Source organism: Natator depressus, chromosome 6, assembly GCF_965152275.1.
Source record: "Natator depressus isolate rNatDep1 chromosome 6, rNatDep2.hap1, whole genome shotgun sequence".
NCBI lineage: Eukaryota > Metazoa > Chordata > Testudines > Cheloniidae > Natator > Natator depressus.
The window spans coordinates 34016594-34037909 of record NC_134239.1 but is presented as its reverse complement, the minus strand read 5'-3'; the positions used below and the strand labels follow the sequence as shown (position 1 = coordinate 34037909).

The 21316-nt window shown below is 42.7% G+C and overlaps 1 protein-coding gene across 12 annotated transcripts in view; it reads left to right on the top strand.

Moving 5' to 3' along the window:
• DENND2B (DENN domain containing 2B) overlaps window positions 1–21316 on the top strand; it is a 294903-nt gene that overhangs the window by 67080 nt on the left and 206507 nt on the right. For 5 of the 12 annotated variants that reach the window (XM_074954990.1, XM_074954988.1, XM_074954989.1 and 2 more), the window contains exon 2: window positions 4228–4317. Coding sequence is in view for 4 of the 12 variants with exons in the window: in XM_074954986.1 (XP_074811087.1) it covers window positions 18893–18960 (68 nt within the window). In the remaining 8 variants the exon portion in view is untranslated. Of the gene's footprint in view, window positions 1–4227; window positions 4318–4778; window positions 4969–18876; window positions 18961–21316 lie in introns of those variants that run through there. The other 7 variants (XM_074954999.1, XM_074954995.1, XM_074954991.1 and 4 more) reach the window with 6 other exon arrangements.

The following is a 21316-nucleotide window of genomic DNA, read 5'->3' as shown; positions in this document are numbered from 1 at the left end:
GCTGCTCATGCCACTGTGATTAGGTTTGCCTGCAGCCCTGTTTTGTTTCTATACTTTAGAGCCAAAACTTAATGTCACATGTTCCCACCTAGCTGAAACAATAAGATTTCATGAACCATTTAAGAGCAAATCTGACTTCTGTGGCATCTTCTGCTCCTGATTGTTTTTTGATTTAAAAAACATTCAGCAAAGAAACGCAACTCATCATGATCACTGGACAAGCAGGTCACATTTCAGTTTTCGCTCTCCTTGGCATGGACTCCAGATGCGTACTGCTGAGGAGTCACTCGCTGTGCTCTGATCCTTTATGGTGCATGCAGTACTTGTTTGTGCATGCACTCCTCCGGTGTCTGCGTCCTACCAGGGCACATGGAACCACAGTGCATATCATGAGGCCTGTTCAACCAGTCAGAATGGGACATGTGTCAGAAATAAGCAGAAGGCACATATGATCTCCCTCTCTCCGTAAATGGATTGCTTGTGTAGTTGTTGCGGTCTGAGTGCTCATGCACACAATATACCAAGAAACCACGATCCTTCTTGATTACAGCCTAACCTAATGGCATTTACTAGTGTAACACAGACATCTCCTGCGTGTGGTGCTCTGTCCCACTTGTAACACTGACAGACCCCAGTCGTCGGCAGGCAGGATGAAACCTGGGACCTCTGCAGCTGAGTGCATGAGCCTCTACTGCATGAGCTAAAAGTCACATGCCGCTTAGCTAAGGCTGTAGCAGATTAATTAATCTCTAAGTGGTCTCGATGCCACTAGATGGGACAGAGCACCACATCCAGGAGGCGTATGGGTTACACTAGCACCTTGTATAACTACTTTACTATATTTCTTTTGTTCATTCTAGTTTCCTCTGTCACTACAGGCTCAGATTCTGGCTTGGGCTCTGCATATCTACTCACCACCCAAAAAGCCATGACCAAGTGGTGAACTTTAGGATGGAAATTGTCCTGATTCTGGCTTTCCTTCAGAGTCACAGAGAGGCCAGCAGACATGTCATCAGTGGCAAAGCCACGAAGAAATGTTCTGGGATCAGGCTTAGAAGTCAGGGGACGTGATCCATGTTTTAGTGCATGCTTGCTCTGTCAGTCCCAACTCCACTCCCCTCTGAACCTCAGCAGATTATTTCTGCTATTGGCCACAGTTAAGTTGGAGGACTCTGCATGGGGCTTATGGTAGCCTGAGTACCTTCATTCATGTGTGCCTGTTTGGGGGTCATTTATGGTGGTTTCATGTTGGGAGCCAGAATTTGTCCCATAATGTTTGTTCTCTAGTATACATAAATGTTTGGCTATGCATGCTGTGTTTTAACTGCTGCATTTGTTCTGTCTGTAACGGTTGACTCTGTGCATCTGTATAATATTTAGAAATTTTTCAGAACAGTATAAATGCTAACACATGCACATAAGCGCGCTATATACAGAAGTTATCTCCATGTGATACATTGCAAAGCCATGAGATAAAATATAGAGCTGTGCATGATGCATTTATTTATTGTGTGCTCATATACTGTGTTGATGGGAGTCATAGAAATAAATACTCACATCGATAAATGAGATTTGACCTCTACATCTGCTCACTAATCTATCTCCCCAAGATTTTATATTTATATATATATATTTATATATATATATTATAATCATAGTTTCCTAAGCCTTTGAGCAGCTTCAAACATTCAACATAAAAAAAAAAAAAAGAAAAAAAGAGAGAGTGTGAATCCCTCTCCCCTCCAAGATTACACCTGCCTACTCCCCATCATGGGTATAATTCAGTGTTGGCTGTTCTAGACATAAAAATGTCATGACTCCAATAGTCCAATATTCTTGCCGCCTGTAGGGCTCTGTGCCATTGAGATGGGTAGGCTCCCTGCTTCCCAGTGAAGACCGGCACTCTCTCTTTACTCTGGAATGGTCTGAGATATTGGACCTTTTTAAAGTTTTGACATTTTTATGACCCCAAAAAAGCTATTTAGATAATTTTTAGAAGGTTTTCATGGCTCCCTCTGAATGCTGTACAGTAGGACTCATGGCTAACTAAAGTAGCTGACTTCATGGGTGGGAGGTACAAAAATCGTCCCCATACAATTTCTAAAAACTTCCCTAAAATATTTCTAATATATATTTTTCTGCAGTATTTTTGAAATATAAAGAATGCGAATGGTGCAACATTGTTTAAATGTCTCATTGGCACTTGTTTAGGATAACCTACGACAGGGTAGTCAATATGCAGACCAAATCCGGACCAGACGCTTCTGAATGGATCCCGAAATCTTTTTATTTACTTCTTCTTATTATTATTTATTATTAATTATTATATTATCATAATTGTTTTTTAAATTATTTTCTCTGGATTCTGGACCAAGACTGGACCTTGACAAAAAATAGACTACCCCAGTCTATTTTGGCTTTGCCATTCATGAAAAATGTGGCCTTCCCAAACTTATGTCCATGAAACCTTTGTACTGCAACTTTCTGTCTGTCTATCTCATCCATCAGACATTTAAACCACACCATACCATTGTGTATTCTTTGTATGCAACATATATTACAGAAAAATAATGTTAACAGATATTTTATAGAGTTTGTAAAACAAAACTAAACACACACACACACACACACACAAATGTATTGGAATTTTTTTGTATGCACCCGTGTATAAAGCTGCTGCCTTGGTTACCATGATCTGGCAACTGTCTATAATAATTTTCTTGTGTAGCATTTGCTGGATAAGATAAGAATGGTCGCAAATGTCTATATTGTTTTAAGTTGTTGATTGGAATAGTCTGTTTCATGGGCCCTGAAAGTTGTTTCAGGATCCTAAAATGTCTCCTCATGCACTATGTGTGGAGGATCATAACATCAGAATGGACATGATAAGGGGGGGAAATGGATTAAGTGCTGTACTTACTTCATGCTCCCTTGCTAAATGTTTCAGCTTCACATTTTATGTCCTCTAGGGGGAGTGTTGCCTATATTGCATGTACTGTGCAAACTGGAATCACACGGCCTCTAAAATGCTTTTTATGGAGCTTTTAAAACTTTCAGTGACTGTCTCCAATTAAATCCTCAGAAGAGGAAGTCTCCAAGCCACAATGCAAAGTTTGAAAACTTTGGGCCCAATCCTGCTCCCACTTAAATTAAAGTTCCCAGTGAGTTTGAATGACAGCAGGATCAGCTCCCTTTGTTTTTACTGACTAGAAGCTTAAAAAACCTCCCAAGAGTACTTTTGTCTTGATCACAACCAAGATTGTTACTGTAAGTACTATGTGCAACTGCCAGACATTTAAAGGGACACCTCTCTAGCTGTGTTTTGTCATGGAAAAAAATTGGTGTGTTTTTATTTATTCTTGGAATCAGTTTTATTTTACAGCCATGGTGGCAGCAAAGACATTTTATTTAGCAGTTCTACTGAGTTCTCTCTCCCTGATATGATTGCTGTGAAATAGAGCTCTGGTTTCACCGGGTGGCAGTGGGTTTGGGGTAAAACCCATTTAATTATATAATGGCTATAAGAAAAATTCCATGAAAGGTAGCAACAAAAGGTCCTATTTCAGCACTGTGATATTACCAGAAGGCTGTATTTCAAGGCTGGGAAATAGGTCTTTGAGAAAAAGGTTAAAATCTCTCTCTCTCTCTCATGTTAACTGAAAATATGAATTAATGTTGAGGTATGCAGTTAAATCTTGTATGTGATTTCTATATAACTGGGCACTGTGAATACGTTGGGGTCTTTGGTTTAAAAAAAGGAAAAGTAATCTTTTGTCATTACTGCCTTCATGTAAAGTAACTGGTATTTGATTTTGAAGCTGGCTTTCAGATTTTAAATTTGTAGGGTTTTTTTTAATTATTGGTCAATGGAAAGGGGGGAAAAGAGAACGTGTCTACACATCCACAGACATTGACATAGATGTACACGTACAAAAATATCGATTAAGATGTAACCAGCATATACATGTCTGTATACCTCTCATCCTGCCAAGGTCCTAAACGGGAAATGCAATGTGTGACAAACACCCAAAATGGGGAACTCCAATTCATGCAGGGCACGATAAAAGTGCGGGGTGGGCAATACATTTGTGTGGAAGGTAGGTAATCTTGGCAGATAGTTACAGGGATGGCTCTGGAAATGAGGGTCTTTTGAGAGGTAAAGATTATCTCTTCTGTTTCATAACCTTTGTACATTACTGATCCACAGATTTTTCTTGTTCATTACAGAGACATGAAAGAATACAGGAAATCCTCTCTTGGCCACCATGAATACCTGCACTAATTAAGCCACTGACAAGGTACTGGGCAAACAGCAAGGTAAGCTGGCAGTCTGTGCCAAGAGCTTTTCCTGTAATCTGCATGATTGTATTTTCACAAAGCCTCAGCACTGCAAATATCAAATTTATTGTAAGCTGAACAAAGACAAATAATGTCCCAGGTTAGAATACAGCAGATTTGTTTTTATTTTGAGACTTTTGCAGTCAAACTATCCTTCCCATGGAAAAAAGTCCACAAAGCACTGTGTTGTTTTTGAAAAGGCAATATCTTTATAAAACTACAACAATCAATTCCCAAACAAAGCTCTGCTCCTCAGATTGACTCAAGGAGAGGTTGGGAGGAGGGGTGGAATGCCTGAAAAACTTAGTTGATGAAAAGGCATGCTGTTTCATGGGTGCCTCCCAGAATTGTGACTCTGTGTGTGTGTGTGTGTGTGTCTGTGTCTGTGTATGTGTGTGTATGAGTAAGAGAGAGATCTCCATGACAACTGATTCGGCTAGTCTCTGTTCCTTGCAATCATTTTAGCTGGAATCAGTGCTGTGAAAGGTCATATGAAGGAGTTGTGGGAAGCACAGCAGGTATTAGACCCTAAACTACTAGTTTTTCAGTGCCCCAGCTAATAGGACAAAGTTTTGTCTGGGAAATACAAAACCAAGAATGGAGTGGAAAGGGAAGTGCTGCAAGTTTCAGGTAATAAAAGCTCCCTTTTATTTTTTTTATCTTCTTTGAATGCTTTTCCGTGGTGTTTACTTCCAGCAGAATGACTGTTAGTTTGAAATCCCTGGCTCTAGGGAATGATGTCATGTTCCGACAGTTGGATTCTATTAGGCAAAGAGGGGAAAAAAATTGCACTTCTTCTGAATAAAGAACCTTTTTGGTTCTTTATTGAACTGAGTGTAAGGGACTGCAAACGTGCTTTAAAAAAAAAAAGTTCTAATGAAGGGACTTCACTCCAGGAAAATGCAATTTTATGGGAGGACTTCTAGATAACAAAAAAATTTAAAAACCATAGCAACATTCATGATTATATCCAAGATCATTATTCAAGCATTGAAGTCATAGGCTTCAGCAAACTGTTTGTTTGTTTTTCTTTCTTTTTGGATGTTACCATGTCTCTCTCATGTGATGAGAAAATAAACAGATTACAGAGCAAATTAAGCATAATATTTGGAACCTACACACTTTTGTGATCTTTGTACCGTTTGAAGAATGGGTTGATGTAGAGTTTCTTCTGGGTAGGTCTTGTATCTCAGATTTCTGCACACGAATGTATAGTGGTGCATCCTTTTTGCTGGCAATCTGGTTTGAAACAAGATTTTCTAACAGAAATTGTATTTTGTTTCTGATCTGAGTCTTTTTTATTTTTAATGGTGAACATTTTTAAATGAATAGGAGTGCTTTCAACCTAGCAGTAGGAACCTTTTTCTTTTGTTAGTCACACCTTGGTATCTACTATAAATGGGATCAACATTAGGCTGGTGTGAATAGTATCTTTAGTGGAAAATGCGTGAAGATTAATTTAAAATCCTATGCCTAATGGAGTAACCTAGGAAAATTTATGAAAATTCTTGTTTCTCAGACATCACAAAAATACACTGCCCTGATGACAATGACCTGAAGATTAGATTGGCCACTATATTGCTTAAAACTCCCCTCTACTTTTCGCTACTTTTGTTTATAACTACTTCGTTTTGTGCATTTGTGGCTTGATCCAAAGTTCATTGAAGTCTATGAGATCATTCACATTGGCTTCAAAGAGCATTGGATCTGGCCCTTTTTGAAACCATCTCAGCCTCTGTTTCAATCTTTGGGACCAGGCCACAAGGTCTGAGTTTTCTTTCTTGAACTTTCCAAACAGAGGGTCTTTTGTGTTCCATCAAACAATGAAATACACTTCTGATTGGCTTAAGGGTGTCTGCTAGCACAAATCAGAGATAATGATGATGATGCTTGTTTCCGCTTTCAGTTAGTGATTGTAAGGGGGGGGGAACATGGAATGAATGGAAATCAGATCTCTCCTGCCTCCTCCCCTCCAAAAGGTCATGTTTTCAAATGTCCCTCTATCAAAAGGCATTATCAGTCGCACTTCAAGGATGAATTTCAGAAAAGCTTTAGCAAGCAAACACTGACATCACTCAGCTCTGTCAACAGCAAACTTCAGAGAGACAGAATCTCATGCTGCACGTAACCCTGCCATAACACACACAGTAGCTGATAATTGCTGTCTGTCAGTGAAGTACTGATCCACATTCTATAACATTGTTTCTTGCCCATCAGATTTAATCCATTTTGTATTTTATTAATAAAATACTCCTTTCAGTAATTTAATATCTAGCCATCAATAACTTAATTAATTTATTAAAACCACTATATAATCATATGTTTGCTGATTGGCTGGGGGCTAAGAAATACATAAAGGCGTATTTTTTTAAGAGGGAGGGGGACCAGTATGTTCCTTATAATGTTTAATCAGAAACCTGTACTTTGAACATGACACCTCTACCACTTGTAAGCTGCACATTGCATGTGTAAACCACTGTTCAAACAAAAGCTGATTGGGTATGCAAAAAGAAAAGCCTCCTACTTGTGCATGAAGAAGTAAGATCGGTAATGAGCCATTAAAGAGCAGTAAGTGCAGAAAGACCATAGATTCCAGTTTTCAGCCAGGTTTTCAGCAGAGTCGGTTTTTGTGCACATAAACAGATGTGCCAATATGTGTAGAGGCTTGCTGAAAATTTGGGTTGTTGTTTAAAATTAGGATAATAAATATTATGTTGATCTGGAGGTGCTTTTAAAACTGCGAAGTTTACTTTGCTGTGGTATTTACCTTGCCAAGTACTGCCATAACTTTTAACTCTTGCAAGTGGTAAGCGTCAAGATTTTAATGGTGCCCTGTGCAGTGCAGGATTGGTTCAATGCAGATAGCATTGAACACACTTAGTAACCTTTCAGGTTCTACCAGGTGATGCTTGGGGATCTAACTACATGTCTTCCCATGATTTTAATGGAAGATACGAGACTAAATGGAAGACTTATTGGAAGATACGATCCTTTTGAAAACATAGGGGTCCTCTTTTCCCCCACCTCTGTGACTGCACTTCTCTGAAAAGGCCTGGTTTGGTTTTTTCTTTCTTTTTCAAAGGCTTCTCTTAATTTAAGAATCAGAAATCATTCAAGGAGGAAGGGATGCTAAATATGCTCTTCGGTTAATCCCCAAAGCCAAGGAACTGGCAGGAGAATCAAAAGGCAACGTGGTTTCATGTAGCACTGGAGAGAGATTCAGGAAACCTGTGTTCCATTCCTGGCTCTGCCACTGACCTTGAGCAAGTCACTTCACCTCCCTGGAACCCGTTTTGTCTATTAGATTGTAAATTCTTTGGGGCTTGGATTGTCTCGTACTGTGTGTATACAATGCTTAACACAAAGGGGCCTCCGTCGTGGTTAGGGCCCCTAAGCACTATTGTAATATTAATAATAGTAAGATGGCAAGTCATAGTTGAGCATCAAGAGGAATAACTAGCATGGTTACAAAGACCTTGCTAATTTGTTTCTAAGGGGTATGCAACTTTGTGATTCCCAAATTTGGAACACAAAATAGCAATATTAAGCACTCCCCTAAAAGTCAGTAGCCATATTTCTGTGAAAGGGGACAATCAGATTTATGTTCTACGTTAGTGGAGCAATTATATGTTTATGAAGTCAAAGGGCAGAGAAACTAGCACAACACTTCCGCTTCAGACCCCTCCCTGAATGGAACTGAGACATTGGTCTCTTTTGCTGGTGTGAGTCTCAGTGGCAGGTTGTGTTGTGGGATAGCTTGTTGTCACCACCTGCCTTGTTTGGTGCTTTTCACTTGTGTGAAGTAGGGTTGCTGAATTTGTGCTGAAAGGTGCAGCTCAGGTTATGGCTTTGTGTGACATCAGTGCTCAACTCTTCCAGGTTTTGCTGTGGGTCTCCCAGCAAAGGGCGAGAGGCTTTCTTTTTACATCACAGACAGAATAAAGGGAAAAGCATTTTGAGGAGGATCCTTGGCTGGTGTTAATCAGTGTAGTGCCATTGACTCTAATAGAGTTATGCTGATTTTCACCAGCTGAAGATCTGGTTCTTTTTAAAAATGGTTTTTAGCTTTGCAAGTTATTCACATGTGTATTTGATAAATTAAAAACAAGAAAAAGGAAGGGGGAAGAGCCAATTATATCTCCAAAAATATGACACACATCAAAGATATAATGCAGAGGTGCAAAATATGGGCTAAAGTGGTGGGGCAAAATTTGCCATCATCTAGGTGTATGAGACATTTGAGAAAGTACCATTACATTACAGATTATAAGGCCAGAAGAGACCATTGTAATCATCTAGTTGTGTGACCTCCTGTATAAGACAGGCCATAGGACGGTCCTGAATTAATTCCTGTTTGAACAAGAGCATATTTTTAGAAAAACATCCGATCTTGATTTTAAAGATGCCAGTGATGGAGAATGCACCACAACCCTTGGCAAATTTTTTCCAGTGGCTAATTAAGCATACTGTTTACATTTGCACCTTATTTCTAGTCTGAATCTGTCTAGCTTCAACTTCCAGCCTTTGGATCTTGTACTTTTGTCTGCCAGACTGAAGAGTCCTCAAATATCAAATTTTTTGGTCCCCATGTTGATATCTGGAGACTGTGATCAAATCACCCCTTAACCTTCTCTTTGTTAAGCTAAACAGGTTGGGTTCCTTGAGTCTATCAGTGAAAGGCAGGTTTTCTAATCTTTTAGACTAAATTGGTTAGTCTCTAAGGTGCCACAAGTACTCCTTTTCTAATATTTAAGTTATTCTTGTGGCTCTTCTCTGAATTTTCTCCAATTTATCAACATTCTTCTTGAATTGTGGGCACCAGAGCTGGACACAGTATTCCAGAAGTGATCACACCTATGCCAAATACAGAGGTAATATAACCTCCCTATTCCTACTCAGGGTTCCCTTGTTTATGCATCCTAGGACTGCATTAGGCCTTTTGGCCACAGCGTTGTATGTGCATGATAATGCAGCAGGACTTAATGAAGCATGCTGTTTACAAAGCTTAGGAAGGTTTTTTCAGCACTTGCTTTTGGCTAGTCATAAGCGGTGTCTTTGGTGACAAAGTTAAGTGAAGCATCTGAAGGAGGAGTGAAAATCCAGTGCAATGATCAGGATCATTGTTTGTGAGTTCTCAGTTTGCTGTTTGGCGAGAAAGCCACATGCTTCCATGGCAGGCTGGGGATGAAGCATGGCCTTCCAGGGCACAGACACCAAATACCATTTGGTAGCAGAGTGGCACCGCAGTTTAGCTTCAGGCCAGTAAGGTCTTTGCAGGCAGTTGTACAAAGCAGATTCCTTTTTATGTGGACATTTAACTTCCTGCTGCCTATACACATGCTGTCCAGGAGCTGCTGCACTTGCCCTTTATTACAAGTTAATGAGGTTTGCTTCAAATATCTTTTAGAATCTGAGCATGTGATTGTGGTGAGACTGTAGGGGAATAACCAACACACAGCCTTTCCTGTGGGCCTGGAATGGGAGCACATGCTGCAAAGCTGAGTCACTGGTTCACAGCATCATCCCCTTGGGATCAGGGAAATAGCTGTGGTGTAGGGGAGTCGGGCTAGATCACAATGTCTGGTGTTGCTTGGAGGTCTGTGGAAATTTCAGTGAGCACCCCATGGATCCCAGGTTGTATACAGGACTCCTGTGCAGTTTCATGCCATGCTGGCAGATGGGAACACAGCTGACAGAGTTCCCATTATTACCGAACTCCCTCCCCATGGCCAGGCACACACCTCACCCCCACATGGATGTTGTGACTGTAGATGTGGGGCTGGAGGTAGCGCGATGGTGGTGGAGGAAGTTAGTCCCATTTTCTGCAGATTACTTTTGAATTTGCTCCCGCTCTGCACTACACAGAGGAGAGGGGTATGTGGCCCTTAGCTGACAAAATGAATTCTGTATAAGTTCTGAGGTCTTGCGGTGTACGGGGCCTCTCTCTTCAGGTGACACAAACCAGTCTTTACATCAAAACCTCATTTGGATGGTTTTATCTAAACTCCTCCTTGGGATGATTTAGGGTAATGATGTTCAATCCACCTGAAATCCCCACCTATTTTCAATGGGATTGGAGCAGGAAGCAAGAAAAAATACACCCTAATGTTGTGCAGAGGTCTTAGTTAGGCAAAGGGAACTTTAAGCATAAAAATGTATTTATACAGTAGTTGAACAGAAGCCGAGTATCTGCTTTGCCTGGAGACTAATCTGAAATATCCTCTTCCTTTATTATGGGGTTATTCTCTGAAAGGATTATCTAGAGTATAATGTCTAGAATGCAATGCCAGATTTCCAAGGAAGGAAAAGGAGTGCCCAAATCTAAAGGCTATTTGTGATGGGGAGAAAAAGCTATTAGCCCCAGATATTTCTGCACTATCTCAGGTTGGGCACCCGTAATCACTCGTCTGAAAATCTTGGCTAGAGCCCTTTTCTGGAGCTCCATGTGGTTGATTTTAAAGTAAAGTCTGGTGAATTCCCCCCCCCCCCCCCAAGTGTATCTGGCTGAATGGTATTTCCATAATGTTACATTTTGCAGCTTTTACATGTTACCTAGGAAAGTGATACAAGGCATAATTTCAATATTCCTATGACATAATTTCCATATGTCCTAACGTTTTCTGTGGACATATGCCAAATGTAGTCTACATATGTTTATATAGTGTGTATATATATATATACGCTATATATACACCTTACCAGTGGGAAATAAAAAAAATTAGTAAATCATAACATTTTTACAACTATACTACTAATAAAAAGATACCTGATAACTTACCTGCAGGCGCCCACCCTGGTCTGGTGTAAGTATAATAAGCAGCACATGGGCAGTGGCAGACTCTATATTTTCATTGAATTCACTGACTAGAATTTCAGAGGGGTGGTTATATTACCCTATTCACAAACTCAGGGTTCCTCTACAGAGCAATAGGATAGGTGCAATGACTGGGTAGGCCAACAAAAGTTAGTTCCACTGGATAGTCACCATAATTGACTTCTGTCCACCATTCACAACCTGCTGGGGTCTTTGCTTTATCCTATGTCTTCTGTGTCCTGTATTTGTTTGTGTCTCCTGAAAAATAAGAGGTTTGCATTGTCCATGATGGTGTAGACATGGTGTCTGACTTGCACTCATTTCCTCTCTATATTTAGATGTACATATGGCTATATCACTATATAGACATATGTGCAGAGAGAGAAAGAATATTTGTAGAGCAATAGTTTCATCCTGTGTGCAGAGTTATATATGTTCCTTGTCTCTGAGAGGCCATTACAGGTTTACCTGTTCTAGGAATTGCCATACTCTTTCATCTAGCCCAGTATCCGGTCTCTGATCGTGTCTGATATCATCTACTTTAGAGGAAGGTGCAAGAACCTTGTAGTGGATAGCGAGGGAGCAACATGCCTGGAGTGGAAGTTTCTTCCTAAACTCAATTAATGGTCACTTTATATCCTAAAGCATGAAGGTTTATAACCTTGTTTTTAATCATATTTCATGGAACTGTGGATGTTCTGATTATCCATATAGTGAATTCTACTATGCAGTTAGTATTAATGGCACTTCGTTGCAATAAGTTCTCAGGTTAATTACGTATCAAGTCGAAAATGCATTTGCTCTTATTAGCTTTAAATGTGATACCTTGTTCTTGAATTATGAGGGAAGATAAATAGGAGTGCCTGATTTACCTCCTCCTTCCCAGTCATGATTTTGTATCCCATTAGCATGTTCTCTGTTGTTTTTGTCTCCTCTCTTAACAACAGTCCCAGGCTTTTCAATCTGTCTTCACGTCAACAATCTAATCACTTGTTGTCTTTGGACTTCCCTCTATTTCTGCAATATCCTTTGGAAAATGGGGTGATTAGAACAGAAAACAGTTTTCCAAGTGAGGGTGTGCCATTGCATTATGAATGATGTTATAATATATTTGGTATTATTCCCCATTCCTTATGTGTTTTAGCACTTTGGTTGATTGGTTATACTCATGCTGCATATTTAGGAGAGCTGCCCACAATGACACCCAAGTCTTTCCCCCAGTGGTTGGAGTTAATTTAGAACTCAGCAGTGTGAATGAGTAATTCAAATTATTCTTTCGAGTTTACTCCCTTCCATGTGCTCCTCTCTGATTTTGCTCATTCCATAGCCTTGCCTTAGAGCAGGCATTCGGTGAAATGTATAAAAAGTTGGCAATGCAGCTGTATCTGTTCCAAGCAGTGCACACTGGGAGTGGGAGAGATGGATGTGTTACCTTTTAATTACAGGAAGAACCCTGCAATGATTGTGCTATCCTTCTGCATTGCCATACAGGATGTCATTAGCCGTAATTAGTGATCTCTGTTCTGCCTCTGCATCTTTGACCTACTTTTCCGAACTTAACACAGTTGCTATTGTGACGAAAAGCAGACTCCTGGCACAGCCACCATCACAGAGTAGAGGGAAGTCTGGCAACTTTCACACAAATCTGTTATAATTAAAGCTTCCGGTCTGGGGCTTCAAGTTAATCTCACTAAAAAGCCAGATGCATTTTTTTAATGTTTCTAACTGAAAGTGAACCTAATGCCTTTAAAAGCGAAGGCCTGGATACAAGTTGGCCTGGGGCTGGCAGGTGCTCTCACGTCCCTCAGTGAGCTTTGATGATGCACCTCAGTCCTGGCTTGCAGCCTTGGATGTTTTTTTGGGCGGAAACTTTCAACTGATCCAGAGCATGGTGGGACACTGACACAGTGCCATTAGTGAGTGGCTGAGCATGCCAAACTTGTCGTTACTTGAATTCCAGCCATACTCCTGAACTCAGCTCTCTGGACTCCTGCTGGAGTGTTAACCCTCTCTACCACCTAATTGCAGAACTGGTGCTAGTGTTTGTGGGGCCCACTTCCATGGCATTCCCATACCCCAGTGAGAAGTAGCATGCTCCCATCCTATCAAACCCTCCCCACCCCAGCACACCTCAGTGACAAAAGAATGGACTCCCCCGACCCCCCAGCTGCCAAACCTCCCATGCTCCCCATCAGTGGCAAGGGAACAATTTGGCCCTTCCAAACTCATCCCAATCCCCAAAAGGGGCAAACATCTATAACCCTCTCTAAGCTACCAAACATCCCCATTCTCCTGGTCCAGCTCAGACTGCCTGGGTGTGACTAGAGCTTCACCCAGTACTGCTCAGACAGGCACATATGACAATTTAAAGGCACCAGTGAAACACACAAAAAGACTGAGAGAAAAGAGGCCTGAGGACAATTGAGCCAATTCAGGGAGCTACAAGCCCTGTTCAGAGGAGCACTGCCCTGTAGCCTCCCTGCAGAGAGAAGGTAGTGGTTACAACAATAGCTGCAACAATGTGGAGGCATTTGTAGCAGCATGATATATATTCCCAAATACATGCCTCACCTGAGGCTTGTGGACACCCTCTGTTATTAGCTTGACACTAAACTTATTAATTGGAGAGCAACATTTCAGAGCAAGCTGTTTGTGTTATTAAGCGCTGAAAGCAGAGGAAGGGTTGCCAGGAGCTATGAAGACCATCGCTGTAATGTACAGCACAGTCCTGCTTATCCAGAATATTTGGAGATGCCAAATATGTTCTGCTGTCATTATGCCTCAGAGCTGAGCTGGAGCGTCTGCCTAGAGGAAACTCAGTCTCCCTGCCTAGTCACTTCTTGGCCTCTTTGCCGAGGGCGTTTGCACCAGTTACTGGTGGTGATTTTTATTATATGGATGCTCAGGCCCCTTCCAGAGAACACCAGTGCACAGGTCCTGAAACAGTTTTCACCTTGGAACTGATTTCAGGTGACACTGTTGTGTTGCCAGCCCCAGCTTTTGTAGATGAGGCAAAAGTGTTTTGAAAGGGTTATTGAAAAGTGTTTTAGGACATGGGAAATGGTGTAGTGTGGCTGGAGCCTTTCTAGCTCATGCTCTGGGACAGAGCCATTCACTTGCACAACACAGGTCACTTGGACACTGCTCTAAGCCCTCATTACACATGGCTCCCTGAACAGGCAGCAGGCTGGGTTTTGAAAATCGATATATTGGTTGTGAGAGGGGTGTTAAACCCTGAAGTGCAAGATCTCGCTTTTGGGGGATTCCTGCCCTTTTAACAGCAACAGTAAGTTGCAACAGAGCATGCATAGGCTAATGACATACTGGACATGTACAGACATGTTTCCTGAGAGAAGAGCTGACTTTGTATTTAGAGACAAAGACAGACAGTAAATGACGCAGCACAGACGATCTTAAAGGCACTCTTTACCTGACTTCAGTCTTGAGAATGGTAATGCACAAGATGAACATCTGCATCTGAAGGTGCAGTGGGGCTGAACAGTACCCCAAGAACTGCTCATTGAGGGGTCCATGTAAATCTCCCCTCCTGTGGAGATGCCATCCTCTGCTCCAATAGTCCTGGTTCAGCTGCTTTCACAGCCCCATTCCCTCTGCCCCTTCCTACGGCTCCGGCTCCGTGGAGGGCTCTCTGCAAGGCTGAGCTCCACACAGGGGGTGGGGGAAAGGACTGCTTGAGTTGTGGGGAGGAGATGTTGTTTAGCTCCACTTTGCTTGTGGCCGGGAGGAAGCACATCAGCTTGGAGTTGCAAATCCTTCTGCGTAAAGATCCCCTAAGTCTGATCCCCTGGGCAGCAATGGAGGAGAAGAGTCCTTGGGTGTGCAGCTCCACTCAGCCTGCTGCTGGTGCTTGGAGTGGTGAGCAGGGTCTGGAGTTGGTGTGGGAGCACCGAGGAGGGAGTCCCTGCCTGCAAGTGGGCATGCTCTCTGAGTCTGGGGTTGGGATCCTCTCAGATCCCTGATTCTCTGCTGCCATTTCCAGCCCGTAGTATAACCCTGCCGATCCAGTGGATGGAGGTGGGGGCACCTGTGGTGCTTTCCCACAGTTTATTCCCTTCTGTACAGGGTAGAGTCTGTGCGCGTCAGTTTTCACTCCAACAAAACTTCCATTGACGAGAGCTTTGTCTGAGTAAAGATTTAGGGTTCTGACCCTGACACATTTGGAAATGCTCGCTTCAGATCTTACCAACTTCTAACTTACAGTGAAGGAAGAGGTCAGGAAAAGGGGGTGGGGGGATGACAGACACAGGCTAGCTGCACACAGGACCACCAGCAGCAGGTTCTAATCTCTAGACGCTTAGGACAGTGTAATATACTGCCAGATTTGGCATTCATATCATGGTCTGCATTCCTCTCCTACTGAGATATCGTCCTGTCTTCCACTACGACACGCACCAAGAACTAGGAACCCTGCTGCTTTTATTACTGGCTGATATGGATGGATGATAGAAAACAAATGTAAACAATGAATCAGTGTTTTGTGTAAGCAATAACTGTGGAGGCACAGGGCATTTCCTGGGGATTTATGGCTATTTGGGAAGAACTGATGGGCTAAGGTACGGCCCAGGGCCATCAACTCCAGATGGCCATTAGCAATTCCCAGCAAAGGCCCTGAACCTGGGCAATTATGGGTGTTACAAGATGAAATATATTTTTAAAACATAAGGGCAGATCCTCAGCTGGTGTAAATTGAAGCCCGTGGAGCTATGCTGACTTGCACCAGCTAAGGATTTAACCCATAGTTTTGAAGCGTTCATGATATTTGTTCTTTATTTGAAAATAGCAATTCATGCATGATGTCACTGGGGTCATAGGTGATTGTGACAGCCCTGATGGCAGTGCTGCATATGTAATGTCACTGACCTCAGCGGTATATGTGTAATGTAAGTGGCATCACCATGTCTGCCAGCCATGGGTAACATCAATCACATTAGTTATATGCTGATGTGGGTCTGATTTCACTTCTGTCGGTGGTGCACACATGACCTCAGATAGCCATGGTGCTCATGTGAATGGTATGTCTAGGTTCAGAAGAGTGCATCTATGGTTATGCTGATGTCAGTGATGTGTGTAATGTCACTGATGTGTGTGTGACATCACTGATAGCTGCAATAGCACGTGAGGTCATTAGCATCAGTGATGTGACATCATATGTGTCTTCCAAGAGTTGCAAGTGAGGGAGCAAACTCCGTGGAGACTGAACGCTTGCTATGAGAAAGACGACTAGCCCTTGCTAATGATGAATGATAAATCTGCTGGATGGAGGATCAAGATGGCTGCTGTTGAAAAACGATGCAGTCTTTGTTCCTCAGGTGTTTCCAGGAGTGTCCTTGTTTGGGGAGTGAGGCCCCTAGATGGCGAGTGAGGGCCCTAGTGAGGCCCACTTTATATAGCTTTACCATATGGTGGGAACCCTCTGTTCCAAACTTAGATTCTAGGCCTGTTTGTGGAAAAATACAGGTACTCAAAATGCAGTTTAGTATCATGCGGTCTGGTCACATGCCCTTGCTGAGTAATAGCAGCCATTACTTACAGGCTGGCAGAAATGTTTACAGGAGGGCTACACTCTTCCATGGTCCATTGTCTTTGTTGATGGGCCATCAGCACTGTCTAGCTTCTTCATTTTTGTACCTGAAATGCTATCTGTGGGTATTATCCAGAGTAAGTACATTTGAATTACAGATACATAGTCAATATTCATAACTTCAGATACAAAAATTATACATGCATACAAACAGGATAATCATATTCAGCAAATCATAACTTTTCCAATGACACCTTACAAGACATATCTTGTACCAGATGGATTATAATTATGTCATCATCATATCAGAACCATACCACTATGATGAATGTGGGGTGTAGTGTCACAAGGATCAAGAGGGCTGCTGTTGAAAAAATGCTTGGTAGTGTTGAAAAAATGCTTGGTAGTGAGGAAGGGAAAGGCAGGTTGTTTGTAAGGAGAAGGGAGAGAAAAAGTGACCTGCTGCTTGCAGTTGAGGGAACAGCCAACTACTCTGAAGGCTGGGTGGAGAAAGGGAGAAAAGCCCACTGCTTGTTAGAGAGGAAATGGAGGAGGGTGCGGAAGAAGCCAGTTACTTGTTTGAGGAAGAGGGGAGAGAACCTTGCTTCTTTTAAAGGGGAGTAGGAGATTGAGTGGTCCACTACTTGCAAGATGTTAGTGGAGAAAGGGGAGCAAGGCCGTAAAGCCATAAGGATGAGAGGAGAGAGTTGGTAACTGACTGGTTCACTTCTGTTTGTATGTGAACCAAACAGTTAGGATCCATTCCATTTCACTGTAATTTGCAGTAGCTGCTGCCTACAGCCGACTCAGGTCATATATTATAGACCAGGAATCAACACCTCTTCTCATTTGTTGAGAAATTTCATCCATTGCTCCAGGAATTCTGAGGACTCTCCAAATGCTGGCCAATTGCACTCTTTCACATTGTAAGGCACCCACGGGGTAACGGACAAGGAACATCAACAATGGCTGATAATTGCATTCAGCACTGTACAGACTTAGCAACACTGGATCAAATTGGCTGGCCTGGCTAGGGGATGCTGCATGTATGTGTGTGGCTTAGCTGATTGCCATGGTGGGTGGGTGGGTGTGTGTGTGTGTGTGCGCGCGCGCGCGCACACACATATGGAGCCATAGATTATTACACTCTGTCCAACTTGACTATATAAACAGAGTCCAAGTAATAGAAACGTCACCAGGAATATTCTATCCCCCAGTTAGGGGGAACCATTTGATCAGGAGAGTCCAATTTTGCCCAAGAGAGGGCCATTAAACAACTTTTCCAAGAGACCAAAGGGCAACCTGCTTGAATCAAGACTACACCCTGGGACTTATTATCCCTGCTGGCTGCATCTCTCTATTAAGGAAAGCGTGGGCACAGTCCGTGTTGTATAATTCCATAGGCTGTGTTTTCAAATGGCCACCTTTGAAACAAGCATTGATGGTGCTTCCATTACTCACGGCATACTGAGATCTGCAGTGATGTCATACGAAGTTTTGCTGTATGGGCAATATAGCCCCAAACCTGGTGATGGAAAAGCTAACTGACTACACATAGATGTAAACAGGCTTTTAAAAATGATTAATAGTTCTAATTATTACTATTATTATTTATTATTGTTAATGCAATTAGAACTGTAATTCTACATGGCACTTTTCAAGTGTAGATGAAAATCCTGGATACAGGTGCAGAACGAGGAATAGAAGCTTTTTTTTTTTTTTTTTTACAGCCTGTGTCTGTGGAGACCGAGTAGGAACCTGAATAATAATAATAATAAAAAAGAACAAGGATGTAAAGCAGAAGGGAGGAGCTTGTCTCACACTAATGGCAAAATGATTATGTTGTTCATCTGCTGTGTGAGCTATTGGGCTCGGGGTGGGGGCGGATCAGCTTTTTTGTGATATATCAGGTCTAGTCACAGCAAAAGACAGAAGGGAAGGCGAGAGACGGAAATGTTTTCATTTTAAAGGAATGCCACTCTGTATCAAGGCTAGACTTCCACGGTGTCTTGTGGGAGATCTTAATGGCAGATGTGCTTTTTCTGTCGAGGCTTTTACACATTGGTGGTGTTGGACATTCTGTGAGATAAAGCTCTGAAAAAAGAATTCATCTCTCTAATGTCCGAGAGAATTAGGATATAGAGTCAAAGGTGGAAGAGGAGACCAGAGTGATAAAGCATTTCTCTCTCTGACTGGGCATGCCTTTCATGTCTCTGATGTGGAAGCTGGGAGTAGCCCCACAGCACTCAAGGACAACTGATCAGAAGTGGGTATCAAATATATATATATATATGTGTGTGTGTGTGTGTGTGTGTCCTGCAAGACAGAGGCCAGATTCTGCCACCCTCCCTCACACTGAGTAGTACCTTCTTTTGTGAGTAGTCCCATTTGATGTCCGTGTGACTACTTGCAGGGTGTAAAGTACAGCTAAGCTGACTGCAGTGGGACTAGTCACTGAATAAGGGACTACTCTGCTTGAGTGAGGCCAGCAGGATCTGGCCTCCAGCGTTGGGGTGCTCTGAATCCAGAGGCATTGAAAAACATAACAATTAAAACTGACATTAGCGCTGCCTTTTTGTGGGCAAGGGCAATGGCAAGTTAAAGCAAAGCAATCCTCACAATGGAGCCTGAGCTGTGAAATCAAAAGCAGCTGGTGGCAATGGTCGGAGGCGTTACCAATTGTTTCTTTTCAAAACTATAGCGAGATGAAGAGTTAAGAGTTCACCCAGGAGGTTTGCTGAAAAGGATTTTCACTCTGCTTGCAACAAACAATGATACTGAGATACCCGTCCCATGCACCCCCCTCAGGAAACACAGGTGGTGGCTTGAACAACTGTTTGGGTTAAAAGTACCATTGTAAATCCATATTGCTGCAAAGACTGAGGGTAAACTATCTAAGCAGGGACTGTCTTTTTGTTCACTCTTAGTGTAGTACCTAGTATAATGAGGTCCGGGATGGGGTTTCCTGGGCACTACCTCAATAATAATAATACTTAAGCCTGATTCTGCCATTCTTACTTTAGGTGGAGTAGTCCTTAACACAGGCAGTTTATTTCCAAATCTGGCCCTGTGTGTCCTGAGTTTTTTTTTTTTTAATAGTTCCTTTTGAAATGAAAGAGTCATTATCTTACTTTTTGATCAAAATGTCTGAATCATGAATCAGTGAAAAAAACCCCAACACAACGGTGGCTAAAAGATGCAATACAGGCCTCTGAGGAACATGATGGTGCCAAGAATTAATAGGAAAAGTCTCTTCATTTTGTAATTGAACTTGAAGTTTGCATTCCTGTCCTGTTTCCATGCAAAGGTCTTTCCTGCAAGCAGTGAAAGGGGGAGACGGAATTGCCACTTCAATAGATATATTTAAAAAATCAGTTCTTGGAACCCTGAAGGCCCCCTCCTTAGTTAGTGGTCCTCAGCCTTGCGTGGATTGTGATGCTGAAAACATTTCTCAGAATAGTGATTCTGTAGTGGAGTGGTCTGTCCCCTCTAAGGGCAGTAGGGGGTCAGCCAAACACTCCACCTTAGCATGGCCCTTCAAGGGTTTGGGAGTGCTGATGTATACAAGGTCCTAGGAAGCAGATTTTGGTAGAGAGGAAGCAGCCCCAGGGAATAAGTAGTGTTTGGGGGCAGACTCGTTACGGTTCCTTTAAGGGCTTGGGATCAAGGGACTTGTGGTGCAGGATGGGATAAGGTGCCCCTCTCTCCTAGCCACCCGGGATGTGCTATGGGAAGAAAGGCAGCACCTGTATTGCCTCCTTTTTCATAGAGGGGAGAAACTATTAAGAGGAGGCCTGCCTGCATAGGGGTGAAAGGACTGAATGAGAAAAGGGGCCAGCTGGCAAGAAGCTGGCTGAGGCCTGTAGCAGGCCTGAATTACAGCCCAGCTCCAGAAGGAGGTCTGGGGACTCCTGATCCATGGAGAGTGAGCCTGTGTGTGAATTACAGCCCAGCTTCAGGAGGAGGGCTGGGGGCACCTGAACCTGGGAGAAGAAGCCTGCCTGAACTCTCAGGCAGCAAGGCTTGGAGTTGAGGGACTAAAGAAGAGGTGTTTGAACTCTGTAAAGAGTTAATGAATCAGACCCCCACAAAAGGGGGTATCTGAAGTACTTGGGTCTGAGTAAATGATTGAAGGAACAGAGTGGGGGCTGAGGGCAATGAGGAGGTGTGCTCAAGGGTATTGCCAGGCAACACACCCCACAGAGAATAGATATAGTGTTCCCATCTAAATGCCTGATTCTTCCAGGTGACAAAGTCAATGGGTGTTGCTGGCTCAGCGCCCCCTGAGTTTGGGCCCCAAGTCATTATGAAGATTAGCTCGATTTGTATTTATGAAATCTGCTAATGTATTAATTCCGGAAGAAAGGGCTGCGTGTCGTTGTGCACAATCCAAAGAACACTTGTGGCCAGGGCCGCCCAGAGAATTCAGGGGGCCTGGGGCAAAGCAATTTAGGGGGCCCTTTAATTAATTAAGCGCCTTTTTAATTTTTACTCACCCAGCAGCGCTCCGGGTTTTCGGAGGCATTTCAGTGGCGGGTCCTTCACTCGCTCTGGGTGTGTTTGGTGGCACTGAAGGACCCGCCGCCAAAGACCCAGAGCGAGTGAAGGACGTGCCGCTGAAT